The sequence below is a fragment of the Desmodus rotundus genome, chromosome 6 (genome assembly GCF_022682495.2).
Source record: "Desmodus rotundus isolate HL8 chromosome 6, HLdesRot8A.1, whole genome shotgun sequence".
NCBI lineage: Eukaryota > Metazoa > Chordata > Mammalia > Chiroptera > Phyllostomidae > Desmodus > Desmodus rotundus.
In genome coordinates, this window is record NC_071392.1 from 146,935,022 (window position 1) to 146,953,610 (window position 18,589).

Consider the following 18,589-nt stretch of genomic DNA (forward strand, 5'->3'; position numbering starts at 1 on the left):
ATTTCCATCCTAGCACAAAATTACATTATTTGTGCGTTTACTTGTAAATTGTATACCCCACTAGAATGTAAGGCTCTTGAGGCCAGAGCCTCTGCCTGCCTTGTTCACTGTGGTAGCTCCCGGAGTGTAGTACAGCGCCTGTCACCCAGTACCTACTAAAAATAATAAACAGTGAATGGATAAATGGAAGGATGGATAAAAAACTTGGATTTAATGATGGAGAAAAAGGGGGCACAGGAGGTCACCTTGAGTCCGGAAGCTCCCGGCTCCCAGCCCCAGCAGACAGTCCAGGGGTGGTGCTCTGTAAGCACGAGTCCAGGAGCGCGTTCATCGTCCCTGACGACCGGGTGCAGGCCTGTCTACACTTCGTTGGGGTCGTCCTTGTCGGCGTAGATGAGAAAGCCTGTGAAGAGGCTGTCAGTCCAGTAGGGGTCGTAGAAGAGCCCATTCTGCTCAGAGTAGAAGATCTGCAGCCAGACTTCATCCCCCTGCTTGAGAGCCAGGATGGTGGAGCCCGAGGCCACGTCGTGGTTGCCCGTGTTGGCGTCGAAGGTCCGGATGCGGTACTGGCCATTGTGCACCAGGCCTATGGCCAGGTGCTTGTTGGCCAGCGTGATGTCGTACGTGAAGAAGTAGATCCCTGGCACGCTGCAGACGAACTTGCCGCTGGAGGCATTGTAGTGACCGCCCTCGTTCATCAGGATCTTGTCGAACTTGATGGGCAGCCGCTCCCGTGGGTAGCTCTTGGTCACCGCCACTGAGAAGGCCGACTTGGCGTGGCCACTGCCGCAGCTGCAGGGGCCCGGGAGGCCCGGCTCCCCCTTCTTGCCCTTGGGCCCCTTCTTGCCTGGTGTGCCGTGCTTCCCCGGGGCACCGCTCACGCCCTTGGGGCCGCGAGGGCCAGCCCGCCCAATGGCCCCGGCTTTGCCCTTTGGTCCTGGCTTCCCCCGGTTACCTGTCCGGCCAGGTGGACCTGGAAGACAGAGCAGCTGGCGTTATGAAGGGGCCCTCAGAGACCTAGGCAGAGGCTGTGGGCCTTGGCTTTCCATCTTTGGAGCACAAGCCTTTGGGTAACGGGAAGCACGAGAGGGCTTTGGAGTCACGTGGGGATGGGCGCAAATCCCGATGGTGTTAACCTGGGGCTGGTCTCGCAGTCCTATCTGGAAAACGGGAACGGTGACACTTATATTCCAGAATCATTGTGGGTCTGGGCAAAAAGAACACAACTCACAGCCTTTTCTTTTCCTGCCTCCTAAGGAAGAGTCTGGTTTGTCTGCCAGAACAATCCTTCAATGGGTTGTGCTGGTAAGGGTGAGAAGAGAATTGGGAGAAGCTTTTTGACCTCAAAACATTGACCCTAGTGAAATCCCTGCCTAGTGCCCCATCGCTGCCCATGCACACGAGGGAGTTTAGTGCAGCGCTGCTTACGATAGCGAACACTAAGAATGACTAACTGCCCACACAAGGGGAAGTGATGAAAAAATTATGGTCCACCCATAATGGGCAATTCTACGCAGGAGATTTTAAAATGAGGCAGATGTATGTGCACTATGTGAAAACTTCTTCAAAATATCCTGTTAAGAGGAAAGAGCAGGTGGCAGGAACTTTTTTTGTTCAAAGCAAACCACCACGCTATTTTTATACCCATTTAATTGCACGGAAGAGCGCCTGACCCATAGTAAGCACTTGCTAGATACACTCAGCCTACCCGAGACTACATTTCCTGTAGAACAGCTCTTGGTTCTTAATGCCTGCATTTCATAAAAAGTGCATTTCTTTCAGTACGACATTTTTGGCCCATGATTATATAGAAAACATTTATATTCATGTCCCCTAAACTCAATACAACATTTTAAATAAAACATATTGTGGGTGAAGAGTTGAGTCACGTCCAAACGCAAATGGACAGTTGCTACAACAGGGAGATGGGCAGAAGTGGGTGTAGATGTTTTGAAAAGCCTGCTGAATGCCAATCCAGGCTCCTGCTCCTGGAGGTTGTTGGTGCTAAAGAACAGTCTAGCCTCGTTGTAACATGGCAACTCTTCGTTTACCACCACACGCATTGGGTGTGTAAAAGTAATACAGGCATTTTACACCCTAACAAGATACTTTGCTTCTTAGATGTATGCGCGTAGGCATTTTACTGTGTTTTAGAGTTTTGTGTTCACTTGTAATGCATTTTAATTTTTCCTGTTTTAAATAAGTGGGAAATAGATTCCCTAGTAGTCTTTTCTCACTGAACGTCTCATTTCAGGAACAGATTGCTTACACCTGGAAATGTCTGGCATTATCGTACGCTATGTAAATACTTATAAAAAGGCCAGCGAGGATACACATTTAACCACTTATCAGTGGTTACCTCTGGAGAATGAGGGGAGGACAAGAAGGGGGTGCAAATTAAGGGGGACTCCTGCTTGATTTGTATTGTTTAAATTTATTACAGTGAAAATGTATTGTGTATTACTCATGTAATTAAAAATAAATAAAAGGAACAGGGAAAAATAAAACTAGGAAAGGTCACAAAGCTGTTCCTTGAAAAAATGAAAATAGCCCTGGCTTGTGTGGCTCAGTGGATTGAGTGCTGGCCTGAAAACCAAAGGGTTGCTGGTTCAATCCCTAGTCAGGGCACATGCCTGGGTTACAGGTCAGGTCCCCAGTAGGGGGTGCGTGAGAGGCAACCACACATGGATGCTTCTCTCCCTCTCTTTCTCCCTCCCTTCCCCTCTCTAAAAATAAATAAATAAAATCTTTAACAATAAAAAAAGGCAAATAAGGAAACTTATTGGAAAGTGAGGTGCTTCCTTCTTGGTGACTTTTCTGAGAAATTTCAGGAAAAGCTGACTTACTTTTCAAGATCTTTCTGGAGATGGATTTACACGTGTCAGTCAGGGGCAGGTGGTTGGTAGTGGTCCTGCACTCTGGCTGGTTCAGGGTGACCCGGCTTTATCTGGGTTACAAAGATCCGAGCTTCCCATTTCTCAACACCGCCTTCCTCGGTGTGTTGGATTAGTTCTCAGCAGAGATGCAGTACATGGCAGGAGAGGTGGCCAAAGGCAGCCCCAAGCCTGCATGCTCACAGCTCTTGGCCAAGAGGGAGAAGCCAATAGCAGAGATCTGTTTCCTCCCCCAGGGTTCCTGGGGTGAACGTCAAAGAAAACTCCAGCTGGCCCTGTGCGGAGCACGTGTCCAGATCCGAATCTCCCGCTGCAGTCAGGAAATGGGGCAATGCTCTGTCAATGTTACAATGCCATACAAATAAAAGTTATGATTTCCCTACTGCTTAAAATGTACATTCTGGGGTGCTGCCGAAGCTGGAAAGTATTTGGTTACTGGGATGACAGTTTGGAGGCATAAGGCAAGTCAAGGCTGAGAGGGCGTGTAGACAGTATTCAGTGTGTTTGCTGGCTGCCTGGCATCTTTTCCTTTAGGGAACCGTGCTTCACTGCTCCATGCGGTCCCAGTGAGGCTGTCAATCACAGTGACCAACTGCCCTTAGCACCCAATCGCACACACCCAGGGGTGGGCACAAGGCCCAGTCCTGGCAAATGGTGGTGCCTCACCTCCATGGTCAAAAGGATTGGTCCAGGATGCACATGTGATCAGGGAGGATCAGTCATCTTGAGATTTGCTCTATGGATCAAGCCATGATGAGGAAGGCTTGAGCCCACCAGGAGCCATTTCAGGACTTCCTGCCTTTGCGAGAACAAAACCAACACACAGAGAAAAGCAGAGCTTCGCCAACAATATTTGAGCTCCTGGATCCAGCCATTTCTGAAGCTTAACTCTCAGACTTCTCCGTTGCATGAGCCAATAAATTACGTTTGGGGCTATAAATTGGATTTCTGCCACTTGCAACCAAAAGAGGTCTGAGTAGTATTTCAGGAAACTTGCCCGAAGTCACTAGCAAAACCGATGGTGCAGCTGGGGAAGGAGCACAAGATTTAATACCCACTGTTTCTCTCAGGAGAACACATGGCTCGTTTTTTAAAGGGATGTTAATTTGGCTGATAATGAGATGGGGTTGACACCAGTTTGCAGAACTTCACAAACCCTCTCTGTGCCAGGTGCCGTCAAGAGCAGGTGGGCACAGGAGGGGCAGGCACTGGGCCTCTTACCTTCCTCTCCGCTGTCCCCCCGGTCCCCGTCCTGGCCATCCTGGCCGTCTTTGCCGGGAAAGCCCATCCTCCCCACCGTTCCTGAGGGCCCTGGAGCTCCTGGGGGGCCTGGTGGGCCCTGGGGGCCAGGTAGGCTGCAGACCAGTTGAGGGGAGCCCTTCTGGAAATCCCTGCGGGTGAAGGCGCCAAGCAGAGGGTCAGCTGCACAAGGGAGCGCACAGGCCAAGAGCACCCAGGGGATCATGGTGTCACCTGTAGGAGGCAAGAGAGCTGTGAGCAGAGAGGGCAGCTGCTGCTGCTTGTCAGAAAGGATGCAGGGTAGGAGGCAGCAGCTGGGAAAGCCTCGATATTTCTAGCTCCTGCCTGCTACACTACATCACATACCTACAAGTAGCTGGACAATGTCATCATATCCTGAGTACATATTTGGTTGAGCTGAGTCATGGCCCCTGAATATACTTTAGAGGGTCTTGGGGTGAGGCACTGGTCCTTACACCACCCTTGTCCCCTGGAGTGGCAGGACATACGGCCCGGTGACAGCAGAGTGGGGCAAGCTGTGGACGGAGAGAAATGAGCCACGGTTTCATTCAAATTTGTGACCCAAATGGAAAGCTACAAGGGCAGAAATACTTCAAACTGCAGGTGGTGAATTGCAACTTGCTGCTTCTTCCAGGGGTCTTGGGGTAGCCCATAGTGGGGCAGGGGGAGTGGGGCTTCAGCTCTGAGTGACACTGCTGGGCCATGGTGGCACCTCCTCTGCCAGGTGCTCCCTGGGCGCCAGGCTCGGGCTGAGAGCCTTCCATACGTTTCTTAACCCTCACACATCCTCACCCGGTAGGTGCAAGTGAGGAAACGGAGGCCCAGACAAGTTCATAACGTGCCATTAGCAGCTGGCAGGGCTGAGACTTGGGCCACGTGGGCGGATCCAGAGTGTCTGCCCTTTTGTCCCAGGTTCCGCTGTGTCCTTCTTTTCTTAACTTAGAAATATCAATTGAAATAATATACTCACCTTGTTTCAAAAATCAAACAAAATACTATTTATTTACTTATAATAAAAAACTGCTCTTCCCCCATCCTTAACCTCGACGCCCTCCCCCCCAACTCCTTTGGCTATTTCTCCTGGAAAACGGTGCCCTAGACACTCCCCTGGCCCCAGACACTCCATCCCCTTCCCTCCCTGACTTGATCAGAGTCTTGGGAAACGGGTCAGAGTGACTTGTGAGCTGTGACACGTGGATACATCGGGGCTCCCAGAAGGGAAACCGCATTCTGCAAGCAGGTTTGAACTGGTTGGGAAAGCTGCAATCTGCAAACGTTTTGGACGAGGGGGAGAGAGAGAGGAAGGAAGCGGCGAGAGTGCTGTGCACCGCTGGATGAAGACAGGCAGGAGAGAGGGGCAGCGTGTGCTTCACTTGCCCAGCCCCTCTCTTCCGACCTCCACTTTCAGCCACACATGCTGGGTAAGAGGGAGGAGGACCTGCCTCCAGCCTCTCCGGACAGTAGGGACAGTAGGGCCTAGTGACAGCTGGCCCAGGGCAGGCCCCAGTGTCAGGGCAGAGGAGTGGGACTCTGGAACACGCAGGGAGCAATGGATTTCTCGGAGCCAGAGGTTCCCGTGGCTGGAGCCAGAAACTGTTTTGGAAATAAAGGCGGGGTGACTAGAGGTCGGGAGAGGAGAGTCTCCTTGGCCCCAGGGCACCTCCAAGAAAAACAAGCTCCAAATAGCTTTGCTCCTGGCCTGTGCACCCACCCTCCTGGGTCTGGCCCCAGCAGGCTACTCTCCACACCAAAGTGGTGAGAAAACCAGGGGGTGGGGTGCCATGACCCCAAGGAATCCAGCCAGGTTCACTCTTCCAGCCTCTTTTAAATAAATTCAGCATCACAAACTTGGGGAGAGACCCAAGCAATGGTCTCATCGAACCTCCTCAGTTAGGGACAGGGAAACTGAGACAGAGACTGACTGTACAGGACACCTACAATGCCCCAGGCACTGAGTGCTGCTTTCTACCTGAATGCTTTTCCTTGCAGCTTACAATAAACCCTATGAAGGTGGAAAATGTGTGGTTTCGTTTTTCAGAGGTTCTAAGAAGTCAAATGATTTACCCAAGGTCACAGGATTGGAGCAATGGGGACAGGGTTCGAACCCATGCCTAAAGGGCTCGGAAGACCACACTGAACCCCCTACATCTTGCTCCCTTCTCCTGGTATTTTTTCCCGCTTTACAGAAGAGGCAACTGAAGCTCAGAGAGGCTAATTTGCTCATGTTTACACGACTAGTTCGTGGCAGAAGTTATATTTGAACTTGGGTTTGGCTGACCCTGATGCTCAAATGCTTTCCATTATGTCAGCGTTTCTTTGATTTTTTTCTCCTAACTATCCCAAATTACAGAAGAGACCTTGAAGTATGCGGCAAAGCTACACGGAGCAATAGAGAGATTTCTTGGATATTTTGTATTTTGTCATTTTACACACACACACACTCACACACGCGACATGACTTTGAAAATGTTAAGAGTGATGCTTTTTCGTCCTCGGGACACTTGAGTAAATTGATGCATGAAGAAAACCTTCTGTTCTTTGAAAGGTCTGCACTTGGCTTAGCCAAAATGATGGGGGTGGGGGGTGTGTGGAGGGGACAGCCTCCTGGGCTCTGGCTCCCCACCACGAGCCTCTTTGGAGTGTTAACTACTGGGTGGTTCCAGGGGCTGATCCAAAAGATGGGGGCGCACAGAGCACACCCAGAGGCCATCAGCTCATTCCTTGCTTGGACCTGGCAAGAGCCGCCTCCCTGATCTCTCAGTCCTCTCCCTGCTGCCCCCATGGACACTCCATGCTGAAGCCAGAGGGACCTTTTAAAGGTGTAACTCAGGCACATCACTTCCTGGAGGACCTCACTGCAGCGGCCCCTGGTTGCAAATAGCAAATACCAGAACCCCTGACCGTGTGGCTCACCAGGTCCTAAAATACCCGGCTCCCCCCACAGACACCACCCCAACCCCAGCTCCTCCCCACCTCTCACCGCTCCTCCAGACACCCCTTCTCCTTCAGACCCAGCTCTATTCTGCCTCTCTTTCTGACACCCAGGGGTCCCACCCTCTGGCATGCTGGCGCTCTAGCCTGTGTTTCAGCTTAAAGGTCACATCCTCCAAGGCCTTCCTGATGGCTCTCCCATTGGTCCCCAGCTCCTTGCTTGTGTCTTTCCAGCCCTGCAAGCTCATCCATATTCCCTGCCTTTGCCTGCCTACCTGCTTCTGGGCCTGCGGCCTCCCCATTGTGTCCCCCATTAACACGGAAGGCCCCCGGGAGCGGGGACCGCAGCTAACCTGCTATCTCCCTGGGTTTCCAACTTTCTTGCACTCAGTAGGTGTCAAGAAATGCTTCTTTGATTAATGAGTGGTGAGACCCAGAGTCGGCCCTCAAGAACACCCACAGCAAAGGGAAAACAGGGCAGTGGCCTAAATCCAAACAGGCACCGAAACTCTTGGGTTTCAATAAGTTGTCTCCCTTCTCGCTTTTCTCTGACCCAAACCAGGTCTAATCCCTCCTTCCTTTGACCCCAGGCCAACTCCAGGGAGAGGGGCGTGCAGAATATTTTACATATGGCGGGTGCTCCGTACATATCTGTTCAACCGATCGGAGGGGGAAATGTATTGGTCCTTCCTCACCTTTCAGAATGATCTTAGCTCCTAAATTGTTCTTTCTGGTGTAAGTTGCATAGCAGAGTCTGCATGATAGTGTTCCTGGTGAGGGAAAAAATGTTAGCTGGTTAAACCCCAGGTACAGAATCATGAGGCGCTACACTTGGACGAAGCTCTTCAGTCTGGTTTTAATTTGCCCGGTGCCTGGCCTTCTCATCTCTCCATTAACCAGCTAATGATTCATAAATGTACAGGTTCTAGGAAAATGTTAGGCGCTACAGGGCCCTAGCCTGAGCCTTCCTCCTTCTACCTCTTCCCCCACCCACAGGACGTCCCCTCCCCACCCCCACCAGTTCCTTTCCAAGGCCCTCCACCCAGACTGCGATGTGGGAAGGGCCAGAAGTGGGACATCTGTCTCTCGCTGACGCTACCTGAGCGTGGTCTACCAGCAGAGACGCCAGGGACACTTGTCTGGGCCTTGAGCAGGGCTGCTAGGCCTGAGTTCCGAATAATCTCGCTCTGGACATCAGAGGATATAAATTATGCTCAGATAAATGTGACCTGCTGGTGTCCAGCTGTGATACATCAATAGGTAGGGGTGGGGCTTGACTCAGCGATTAAAAGAAACCCAGCCACTCAGTGTCCTCACTATCCAACGGGAGTAACAGAGTATCTACCTTGTGGAGTTCGTGTAGTAATAATGAGACAACGTGTTCAAAGGTTCTAGCGCAGTGTGTGACAGTGAATGCTGAGCAGATGTGAGGAATCTCCTGATGCTAAGCTCCTCGCTCCAAAGCCCTCGGATGGCTACCTGCTTCATCCTTCCCTTCTCAGGTCTGGTAACCTCTCCTCAGAGAGGCCTGCCCCAGCTCCAGATCTAAAATAGTCCACTTACCCTGCTTGTTGGCTCAGACCTCCCTGGTCTTTCTTCCAAAGCACGTGGCTCAAGTTGTGACTATATTTTGCTTTATTGCCTTGTTAACTGTCTGTGTCTTTCCCCTGGCGTGGAAGGTCCAGGAAAGCAGATGCCCTGTCCCTCTTGCTCTGTGTTATGTCACCAGAGTCCAGCACAATGCCCACCCACATGCAGGGAGTGCTCAGCTCACAGTTGTTTCAGCCTTGAATGGAATGGTCACTGATAATAAAAGAGCAACAAGATCAAAAGCGGGCGGATGACAAAGCTACACTTGGCTACGGAGGGAAACCCAGTGAGATGAATGCACTTGGATTCAGAAGACATGCGTGGGTCTGCATCCCAGCTTTGTCATGTACAGGTCATGTGACTATAGAAAAGTCATTTCCTCTTATCTGGGCTTCCCACCTCCTCAAGTACAAAGTGGAGACAGTAACACTCACCCGGCTGCCTTACCGAGCTGTTCTGAGAACCCAACAAGGTAATGGGTGTTGAAAGCAAAACGTGATACAAAAGTTAGAGCCTTGTTTAAAATTGTAATTGATGACAACTGCAGCTGAACTAGCAGCATGCAGCCCTGACCTGGCACTGGGGCCCCCTGGAATATTTCACGGGGAGGCCTAGTTCTACATGGGGGAGGATACCTGAATGTGGCCTAACTGGGCAATTCTCCCAATGTTTGGAGTTAAAAAGGAAGGGCTGGTGGTTGGAATGGGCGCCGGGCTCGCTTGCAGATGAAATGCACTAAAAATTGGCTTTAATGGGACTGCAAATTCTATAATGAGAGACACCCCACGCCCTCCCTGAATTCCAGGAAGCAAATTGGAAACAGCCCTCTCCAGGTTCTCTGAAGAGCTGAGACACCGACTGGAGGCGAGAGGGGTTGGTGCCGGCGACTCACACAGTGCTCACCCAATGTCCCCTCTCCTGGGCTCTCCAGATCACGGCCCATTTGGAAACTCCAGCATGCCAAGTCAAAAATGCAGACCATGACAAGTCATAGGACCCACTTGTCACAAGGCCCCAGAAAATATCTGAGCTCTCTTCTGTCTTTCCACTCCCTATTTCTGGCTCAGTCTAGAAGAAGAGGTCCGACGCCAAACCATGACCTAACGAGGTCTCGGCAGCCAGGATCTCACAGGGTTTTTCCCAGTGGCACTGCTGAAAGCACGCCAGGAGTCAGCCTGGTGGGCACTGTACTGACACCCCACATCCTTAGACACCAGCAAATGTGGCATGTGCTCCGGGAGACGTGGAGTGCCCCCCTCTGGGCCCTGGGCTGCTTCACGTTGGTCCTCAACTGCCTGTGCAGTGAGGTCCAGAGTCAGGCTCGGGGTGGCTGAGGCCAAAGCCCTCAAGCTTTGGACCTGCTCAGCACTGCAGTGTGCGAGACGAATGCAGCAGATGTGCCAGATGTGAGGGGAGGGACGGAGGCTGAGGGTGTTTAGAGCCCTGTGTCCAGCTTCTCCCGAGGGCTGGGAGCCTGTTTGCACATTGCTGTACAACAGACGACACGAGGACACAGGCCACTGTGAATGTCTTTACTGCCACGTTACAAAGGTTTGAAAAAAGCAGATGAGATTAATTTTAATAGTATATGGGTTTTAGCCTGATACATCATCAGGCTACGCCATCACTTGTAATCAATGTAACAATTACCAGTGAGGTACTTTCCATTCTTTCATTGGCACTAAGTCTTGGAAACCTGGTGTGTGTTTTACGCTTGCAGCATATCCTCACTCAGAAAGGCCACGTTCCAAGTGCCCAGCAGCCACATGCCAGCTACTGCATTAGCTCTAAGCATAGCTGCTTGGGTTGAAATCCCGGGGACGAGCTGCGGGACTTTTCACAAACTACTTATCCTCTTTCCCCTAGCTGTGTCCTCTCCAAAATGGGGACGGCAGTAACAGCACCTACCTTACAAGGTTGTTATGAAGGTATAATGCTCCCAGAATAAGGTTTTTCATAGGGAAAGAGGTATAAAAGCATTACCTATTATTATTTCATTATTTCCTGTCCTGCAAATCAAGCAAGATAATGGATGTTAGAGGTAACACCTGATACAAAAACTCAGACCTTGTTTATAAACGTAACTGTCACCAAGTGCAACGGAACTAATGAAAAACGGTCTTGACCTCCTCCAGGAGTCCTGTGGCACTTCGGGCGGAAGCCCCTGTAGCCCTAGAAGAAATTCCCCATTCTCACTTAGGCTGGTTTGAGTTGTGTTTCCGTCAGTTGCTAACAGAAGAGCGTCCTAGGGAGGCTGAGGCTTAGTTTCTGCCCAGCCATTCTGTGCTGAGGAAAGTCGTGGGGGTCCCTGTCTTGGCCCCACACCGCTGAGCCACCTGCATGACCGTGCTCCATAATACAGGTGACTAATAAAGACAGGGGAATCAATGGGACAGTGCCTAGTTCTTCAAGTGACAGAAGACCAGTGGGACATCATGTGAGCTGGTGCTTGGCACCATGGCCTAGCAAGGGTGCCCAATCAATGATGTCACCTATTTGAAACCAGATACTGGAATGAAAAGGTGTGGTTGCTGTTCTTAGAGGCACATGGTCTGGTTAGAATGAGGACCTGGCCTGGCATAGCTGTGTGACTGGGACAGAAAGCATGCCTTGCCCCTCCTGTCTCTGTGTAACAGGCTCTCTCTCAAAGGGTAGCCAGGACCATGCTGATGGCAAAGGAAGGAAATTTGGGGGCTAGGTGATTCCTTGGAATGGCATAGAGGGCCATGCTCGGAGATCTGGAAACTGAGGGAGAGGAACAAAGTATGAACTCTGAAGGGTTAAGGGGAAAAGGCTAGGTTTTCCTTGACCTCCCTGGGCCCCCTGGTTTCCACGGAGTCCCTTCTGCTCAGGCCCTACAGACATTTGGAATAACTCTATAGAGACCCGACATAGGACTAGCCTTCAAGAAGCACAGAGCTGGTCTGGTGGTTAAGAATCATTTTCCAGCTATTTAACTTCTGGTAAGTTATCTCTGAGCCTCAGTTTCCTCATCTGTAAAATGAGGGGAAAAAAAACAATTCTGTATGGTGATATTTGAATCATTTGAATTTGAAATAGCATGATATGAACATATTTATAGTTTCACTTTATGTGTGAAAGTTTGCCAAGAACCTTGCGAGGCAGCATGAATTGTAATCTGCAAACTGTGCTTATGCTAGAGCCACAAAACAGCCTGTTCCAATCGGTAACCAGAAATCCTGCCATCCTTCTTTTGGCAGGTGAGTTTTGAATCATACCAGTTTTAATTACATGAGGTCTTCCGGAAGGTCTCCCTGAGTAAGGTGATTGCTGCACCTCCCTTAAAGAGTGATTATGAATATTAAATGAGATCATGCAGTAACCGGCCCACAGGAAGCGCTCAGTAACAGCAGTGTCATTCCAATATTATAATAACATGTGAGAACGAGGAGAGAGACGATGGGAGAAGGTTAAAAGGACAGCCCTGGTTGGCATATGAGTTTGCCACCCCTGACCTCAAGGAAAAGGGGGATTCTCTGTGAATGTGTTCTCCATGCAAGTTGTGTGGTCTCATTGCAAAGCTTTCTTTTTTAAAAGATGTTATTTATTTATTTATAGAAAGAGGGGAAGGGAGGGAGAAAGAGAGGGAGAGAAACATCGCTGTGTGAGAGATGTATTGACTAGTTAGTTGCCTCTTGCACAACCCCAACTGGGGACCTGGCCCACAACCCAGGCGTGTGCCCTGACTGGGAATCGAACTAGTGACTTTTCTGGTCACAGGCTGGCACTTAATCCACTGAGCCACACCAGCTAGGCCTTATTTCAAAGCTTCGATATTCATTTTCTCCTTTAATCTCCTCACAGTTCTAATAGGCTGATACTATCAAGCGCATGTGGCAAAAGGGAAAACAGAGCTCAGAAAAATGAAGTCATTTTCCCCAGGTCAAAACTGGGATAGAATCCAGGCCTGTTGGCTCTGGGCCCGGGATTCATGACCCTCTACCACGGACGGTCCCTCTGCTTGGGCGCAGGACCCATGTACACAAACCTTCCAGGGCAGCTCTGTGAACAAGCCATTTACAGAAATCACGAACCCAAGAGAGGATTATTTCCTTGAAAACAGATTCAGCATAGAATTCCTTTAAAAAGTAAACGTAGACTAGAAGTTAAGTAACAGAAAGTCAAATTCCTACAGGAGTTCATCTCACGGAGGCAAAGCCTGACTGGCAGGCCTTTGGCCTGTGACCCGGGGAGGGCGGGCGGGAAGCTGTGAGTGCACGCACTCCATTACCCCATGGTGAGCATTCGGAGTTGAAAGCAGCAGAGACTGGGACTGTGGAGATGAAGTCCCGGTCATCTGTGTCATCTGCAGGGGCAGAGGAGGATGAGGGAAGGACTAGCAACATAGGGCAGGATGGAGGGATTTGCAGAGGAAGGAACAACTTCTTGGGGAATTTGCTGAATAGTTGATGGAGGCAGAGTAGCTTCAAAGGTGACCCCAGACTCGTGAAAGAAATCTCACTTCGTTAGTGCAGTGACGAGCTAAGATGCCGTTATAAGAACAAAGTAGGTCCGTACATGCAGATATGGAAAGATGGCCAAGACACAAAAAGTGAAAAAGGCAAGTTGCAGCAGGGTACGATTTGTCTTTGAGTTAAAAAAAAAAAAAGAAAGACACATAAATATATACATGAAATCTCTGCAAGGTTGCAACATCCTGTTAAAGGGGTTGCCTTTCAGCATTGGGAGGTATATAGGCTTTTACTTTTCCCTTGCTGCCTTTTTGAAGTGTCTGAATTTCTTACAATGAACACTGTTAGTTTTATGTCATTAAAAAAAAAAGGTAACCCTGCTCTTGCAGGATGAGCGGACAGGCAAGGTTGGTGTCCCTGCTGGGGCTGCGAGAACTTAGACATCTGGGAAGAAACAGGGTCTGCAGGGCGCTGGATGGGTGAGAACGAAGGGCAGCAGTGGAGCTCCCAAAGCCTGGGGGCTCTGACGAGGTGGCGCGTGAGGCGGCCATAATGCCCATGATCACCAGCTAACAGAGTAAGTCAGGGGACTGTGTAGACGGAGGCGCAGAAATGGAGAACGGGAGAGGACAGACTTCAGACAATGCTAATGGAGCTCAGCCTTGGGCTGACATACCCAGGACACTGTTGTTGCTGTTGTCACTGGTTCAGCGGGTCAGGGACACAGGGTCTCTGGGGGACGGCCAGTCTAAGGAGGGGGCTCTTGAAGGGCTCTTAAGCAGTTGGGTTCTGTGGTAAAAGGACAGAGGAGGACCACCCTGAGGTTGTGCAAAGCACTCGTGGTATTAGGGGAGGGGCCTGCGCTGGGAGGCCACTGGGGGCCAGAGGAGAGAGCCAGTCCTGGAATGGGGCACTGGCGCAGGGGATGGAGAACTAAGAACAAAGTTTGGGGGAGGAGGGAGAGTGAAGAGAGTTCTGAAGAATTGGGTGCAAATCTCTGCTTTCCCTTTAGTACCTTTTGAGCTCAGTTTGCCGGCATGTATAATGTGTTTAATTAAGCAAGTGTTATGAAGAGTAAATGAGACGATAAATGTTAACTGTGATTGTTAGCTTGGGTATTGGACTCAGACTCATCAGGGTTCAAATCCCTTTATCACCACTTACTAGCTGTGCAACGCAGAGCAAGTCCTTAACATCACTGAGCCTGGCATCTCTGTTGCAGATGCAAATAGGCTGTTGTCATGGAAATGACAGAGCAAGAGCAGAGAGCTGGCAGGGCCTGTCACAAAATAAGCCCTCAACAAATGGTAGCGCTATTGCCAGCACCAGGTATACCACTGAGCACAGAGCCTGGCACACAGTAAGCGCTTAATAAATGTTAATTCATGTTATATATAGTTCAGAAGGCAGAAGTCAAGAGGTAGGAATCTTGGACTGCCCGGCCGCAAAGGAGTGGGGGGGCTCGCAGTCTCCTCCCCCCACTGACTCCTATCCCCCACCCCGCCCCAGCGCCGCGTATCCCCACTCCTCCCAGCCCGCACCTTCCGCAGACAACCCGCGTACACTCACCCTCGTTGCCGCCCGCCACGTCCTGGAGCGTCCGGAGCTACGAAGCTGTCGGCCCGCTCCGCGTCCCCGCCTCCCGTGCCGCCCTAGGCATACTTTTCTCATCCCGTCACGGGCGGGAGCGCCGTCCTCCCGGTCACGTGGGCCGCCCGCAGCGCGGCGATTCCCCCTGCGGAGTTGGTTTGGAAAAACTTTCAGCGCTGGCGGCAACTTGGGTGTGTCAAGGCATCTCTCCGTGTGTAGAACCTGTCAGTGTGTCTGGAGGTTTCCGTGCATGAAAGTAACTGTTACCCAGGCATGTGCAAGGGTGTGGGAACGTGTGCATATGCCTGCTGCTTGCATGTGAGCGTTCCTATCACTGTGGATCTGAGGGTGCATGTGGGCATGATAGCTTACAACAGCCGCATTTCCCCGGGTACTGAATGTGCATGTACTTGAGAGTGAGAACCATGCACACGTGCGTGTGCATGCATAAGTGCATGTGTGCAAACACACATCAGGGCTCATGTATGTGCATGTACATGCACACGTAGCTTGGTGTGCGACCAAAGAATACTTTTAGTTGCTGGGTGGACACGGTAGTGGCTGGATGTCTGTGTGTTGGGTGCATGATTAAATGTGTGTACGAGCACACATAACTATGTGTTGGTATGTACATGCCTGATGTCTGCGGGCAACTGCTTGTGCAGCGGCTCAAACCTTGTGTGTGTTTATAGGCATGTGTGCCTTGGTGAGGATTGTGTCCAGATGTGTGTGCATGCATAATAGTGTGGAGAGCTGCCGCTGGTCGCAGCCCTCATGTAGGTAACAAGCAGACATCAGGGGGGAAAAGGTCCTCAGAGGCCTGGCTTTTGCTTCTCCCTCTTCCTTCCACTGCTCTCTTCCACTAGCTACCACTAGTTCACTGGGCTGCCAGAGCATCTGGCTAACACATGGTGTATGACCCAGGGTTTACAGTCAGAATTTTAATGCAGGTATGCGTTCGAACGCTAATGCTGGTTCCACCATATTAGAAAAGTCAGCTACTTCATAGATGGCGTTTCATTTTCTGAAAAGTTGGGAGAATAATATTCCTGCACTGTCCTTCCTCCCAAAGGTGGGACAGTTGCCCATAAAGGTGTTGGTAAGCCACTGAACTATGTAGAGAACTATTACTAATATTACATAAATATTATTTGAGGATGAAAGTTAGTGGGCTCAACAAACATCGATTCAGCAAACATTTAATGAGCATCTATTATGTGTCAGTCCCCAAGCTAGGTGCTGGGGAGATAGAGATAAACCAAACAGGCTTGGTGCCTGCTCTCATGGAAGCTGAGTCCAGTGAGGACAGCTTAAGTGGTTTCATGTGAAACGAGTGCTGCAGAAGAGAAAAACATTAAGTATGAAATGGGGGAGGGTCAGGGGGAAGCTTGGGGAAGAGAGGTTTCGCTTGAGCCCTGCCTGGGTGTAGGGGACGTGTGAGTTCTTGACATGTATGAAAGATGCCATGTGAAGTAGAGTGTAGTATGCTGATTCACAGATGGCTGGAAAGGGGGCTTCCATCCGCCACCCCGTCTGGGTAAGTTGGTCTGTTCCCAGATGTGTCTGGATTGGAAAAGGTGAGGAAACCCTGCTTAGAATGCTTGGAGCCTCTTTAGAACCGAAAGGGCTCAGGAAAGCCCCCATCCCAGGGTAGAGTAGGAACCTCTGTGTGTTACCTTCGGGGCGCCACTGCAGCAGAGGTTGAGACTGCTGGCCTGCTCTTGCTGGTAAGGAAATGGTTAACACTTGGCACCCAGCAAGCATTTAATACATGTTTCCTGGCTGAGTAAATGGATGAATGAGGGTGGATGGTTTTCCAGGTTTGGAAAGCGCCCTAGAACCTAGGTCTCCCAGAGCCAAGCAGAATCCCTGGCGCCTTGTCCCGTGACTTCGTGCAGCGGGAACTCCAAAGTGCTTGGGAAATGGCTGTTCCAGGAGCTGCCTCAAGCTACCATAGGGCTCAGAACTCCCTCCCTCTAGCCTGTTTCTGTGTTTAATTCAGCCCACAAACATCCATTACCTATTAAGAGTGTGGGGACAAGGAGATGAACTTCTGGTCTACAAGGAAAATGGACGAGAATACACATTCCTCGAAGAGGCCAAATGCAGTAGTGCCGTAAGGAAGGTGCAAAGCATTGTAAGAAAGGAGGAGGCTGTTCTCGTTCGTTTGATTTGGTTCAATTCATTTCACATCTGTTCGTGCCTAAAGCACATGCCCAGCACCAAACAAGGAAAGATGAATGACGTCGTGATACTGATGGCCACAGATGTGATAGTTGGGCTTGTTCCACATCTGTCCAAACTTGTCTCAGGTATGCCTTCCCATATATACTATAGAGGCTGTAAAACGAAAAACCCATTTCCTAGACTCCTTGCTGCTGGAGTTCTCATTGTAATTTAGATTTAGCCAGTCCTGAGTGCTTGTGCAAGACCTGAATTTAAAAAAATATTGAGTCAGGAGGAGAGGAGACCGCAGCCTGGGAGGAATCCATCTTGCTGGTACTGACCCAAAGATGCAGTATGGCTCTGGAGTTCTGGCAGTGGCTGCCTCAGACTGCACCTGAGATGGTGGGTTCCTGTAGCTGGGCTGGACCAGCAGCTGCTCCCTGCACTCCTGGCTTCCCCATTGTGGCAGAAAGTGGAGCTCCCTTGTGAGGTCAGTACTGTGGTGGCGTTCTGGGAATCATTCCATTCTGGGAGGCCTAGGCCAGAGCTCACTCTGCAACAATTCTAAATTCTCTTCACTCTCTATAGTAAATCCCATCTGCTTCAAATAGCAAGAAGGGTTTTGCATCTTCACTTGAACACCAGCTGACATGAAAGTCAGAGACGGGAGATGAGTGTGAATCAGAAGCAGCAGGGATGGAAGCCAGTGGACTACCTTTCTTCCCTCTCCCAATTCCACCTCCTGTCTTCAACCTCTCTTCAAATAATCAGCCTTCACATTAATTAACCAGTTGATTATATTTGAAACAGCTACGATGCACAAGGTACTCTGCGTGACGTTGGGCTCACAGTAGCGCACAAACGAGCAAGGTCTCTGCTGCCATGGTGCTCGTGAGGATACAGACGTTCAATCAGCACCCAAATGCTATTCAAAACCGAGGTAAGAGTCATGAAGGGAAAGAAGAGGGAACTGGGAGAGGGTGGGGGCGCGGAGTCTGTGAGAGAACCTATTTTGATTGGGAGGCCTGGAAGATCGTTCACGTAGATGACATTTCAGCTGAGTGGCAGAGGATAAAAAAAGGCTAGCTATGCAATGGTGGCAAAGGAGGAGTGGGGAGAGGTGCCAGGCAGAAGGACCAGCGTGTGTAAAAGCCATATTAGCCTTTCTCCACATCTTTCTAATCCTCCCCTGTGTAGTAGTTGCAGGATGGAACCCAGACACTTTAGCCTTTCTGTAGCCTAACTGAGAGCCCTCTGTTTTGACATCTTTCCAGCCTTTTCTCCTATTTTTCCTATGCATCAGGGTTTCTGCACCTTGGCACTGTTGACATTTGAGGCTGGACAGTCTTCACTGTGGGGACTGTCCTGTGCATTGGAGGACGCTTAGCAGGATCTCTGGCCCCCATCCTCTAGAAGAAAATAATAGTGGCCCCTTACTCCTCCCCCACTGTGACTACCAGAAATATCTCCAGATGTTGCCAAATGCCCCAACAGGGGCAAAATCACCCTTCACTGAGACCCACTGCCCTGTGGGTAGCCCTGCTTTGGTCAGGGGGCATTTCTCACTGGCTCCTAGATGCACCTTCAACGTTTCTGTTTCTGCCCCTCCACTTATGCAGTTTCCTCGAACTGGTACCCACTCTTGTGCATCACAGAGCCTCGCCCATATGTCTACGAGAAATTCATGGCTCTTATCTGCCAGTATTCCTCTGTCCATTGGGGAAG

At 50.4% G+C, this 18,589-nt stretch overlaps 1 protein-coding gene across 2 annotated transcripts; it reads right to left on the minus strand.

Moving 5' to 3' along the window:
- Window positions 1-203: 203 nt before the first annotated feature.
- On the minus strand, window positions 204-14,777 carry C1QTNF2 (C1q and TNF related 2). 2 transcript variants are annotated; one of them, XM_045185097.2, is made up of 4 exons: window positions 8,649-8,815; window positions 7,781-7,855; window positions 4,116-4,367; window positions 204-973 (listed from the first exon to the last, which is right to left on the minus strand). In XM_045185097.2, the coding sequence occupies exons 3-4, from the start codon at window positions 4,357-4,359 to the stop codon at window positions 360-362; spliced, it is 858 nt and encodes a 285-aa protein (XP_045041032.2). In that variant the 5' UTR covers window positions 4,360-4,367; window positions 7,781-7,855; window positions 8,649-8,815; the 3' UTR covers window positions 204-359. The 2 variants fall into 2 exon arrangements, with proteins under 2 accessions (XP_045041032.2, XP_024432890.2); XM_024577122.3 differs by lacking the exons at window positions 7,781-7,855; window positions 8,649-8,815 and adding an exon at window positions 14,678-14,777.
- Window positions 14,778-18,589: the final 3,812 nt, after the last annotated feature.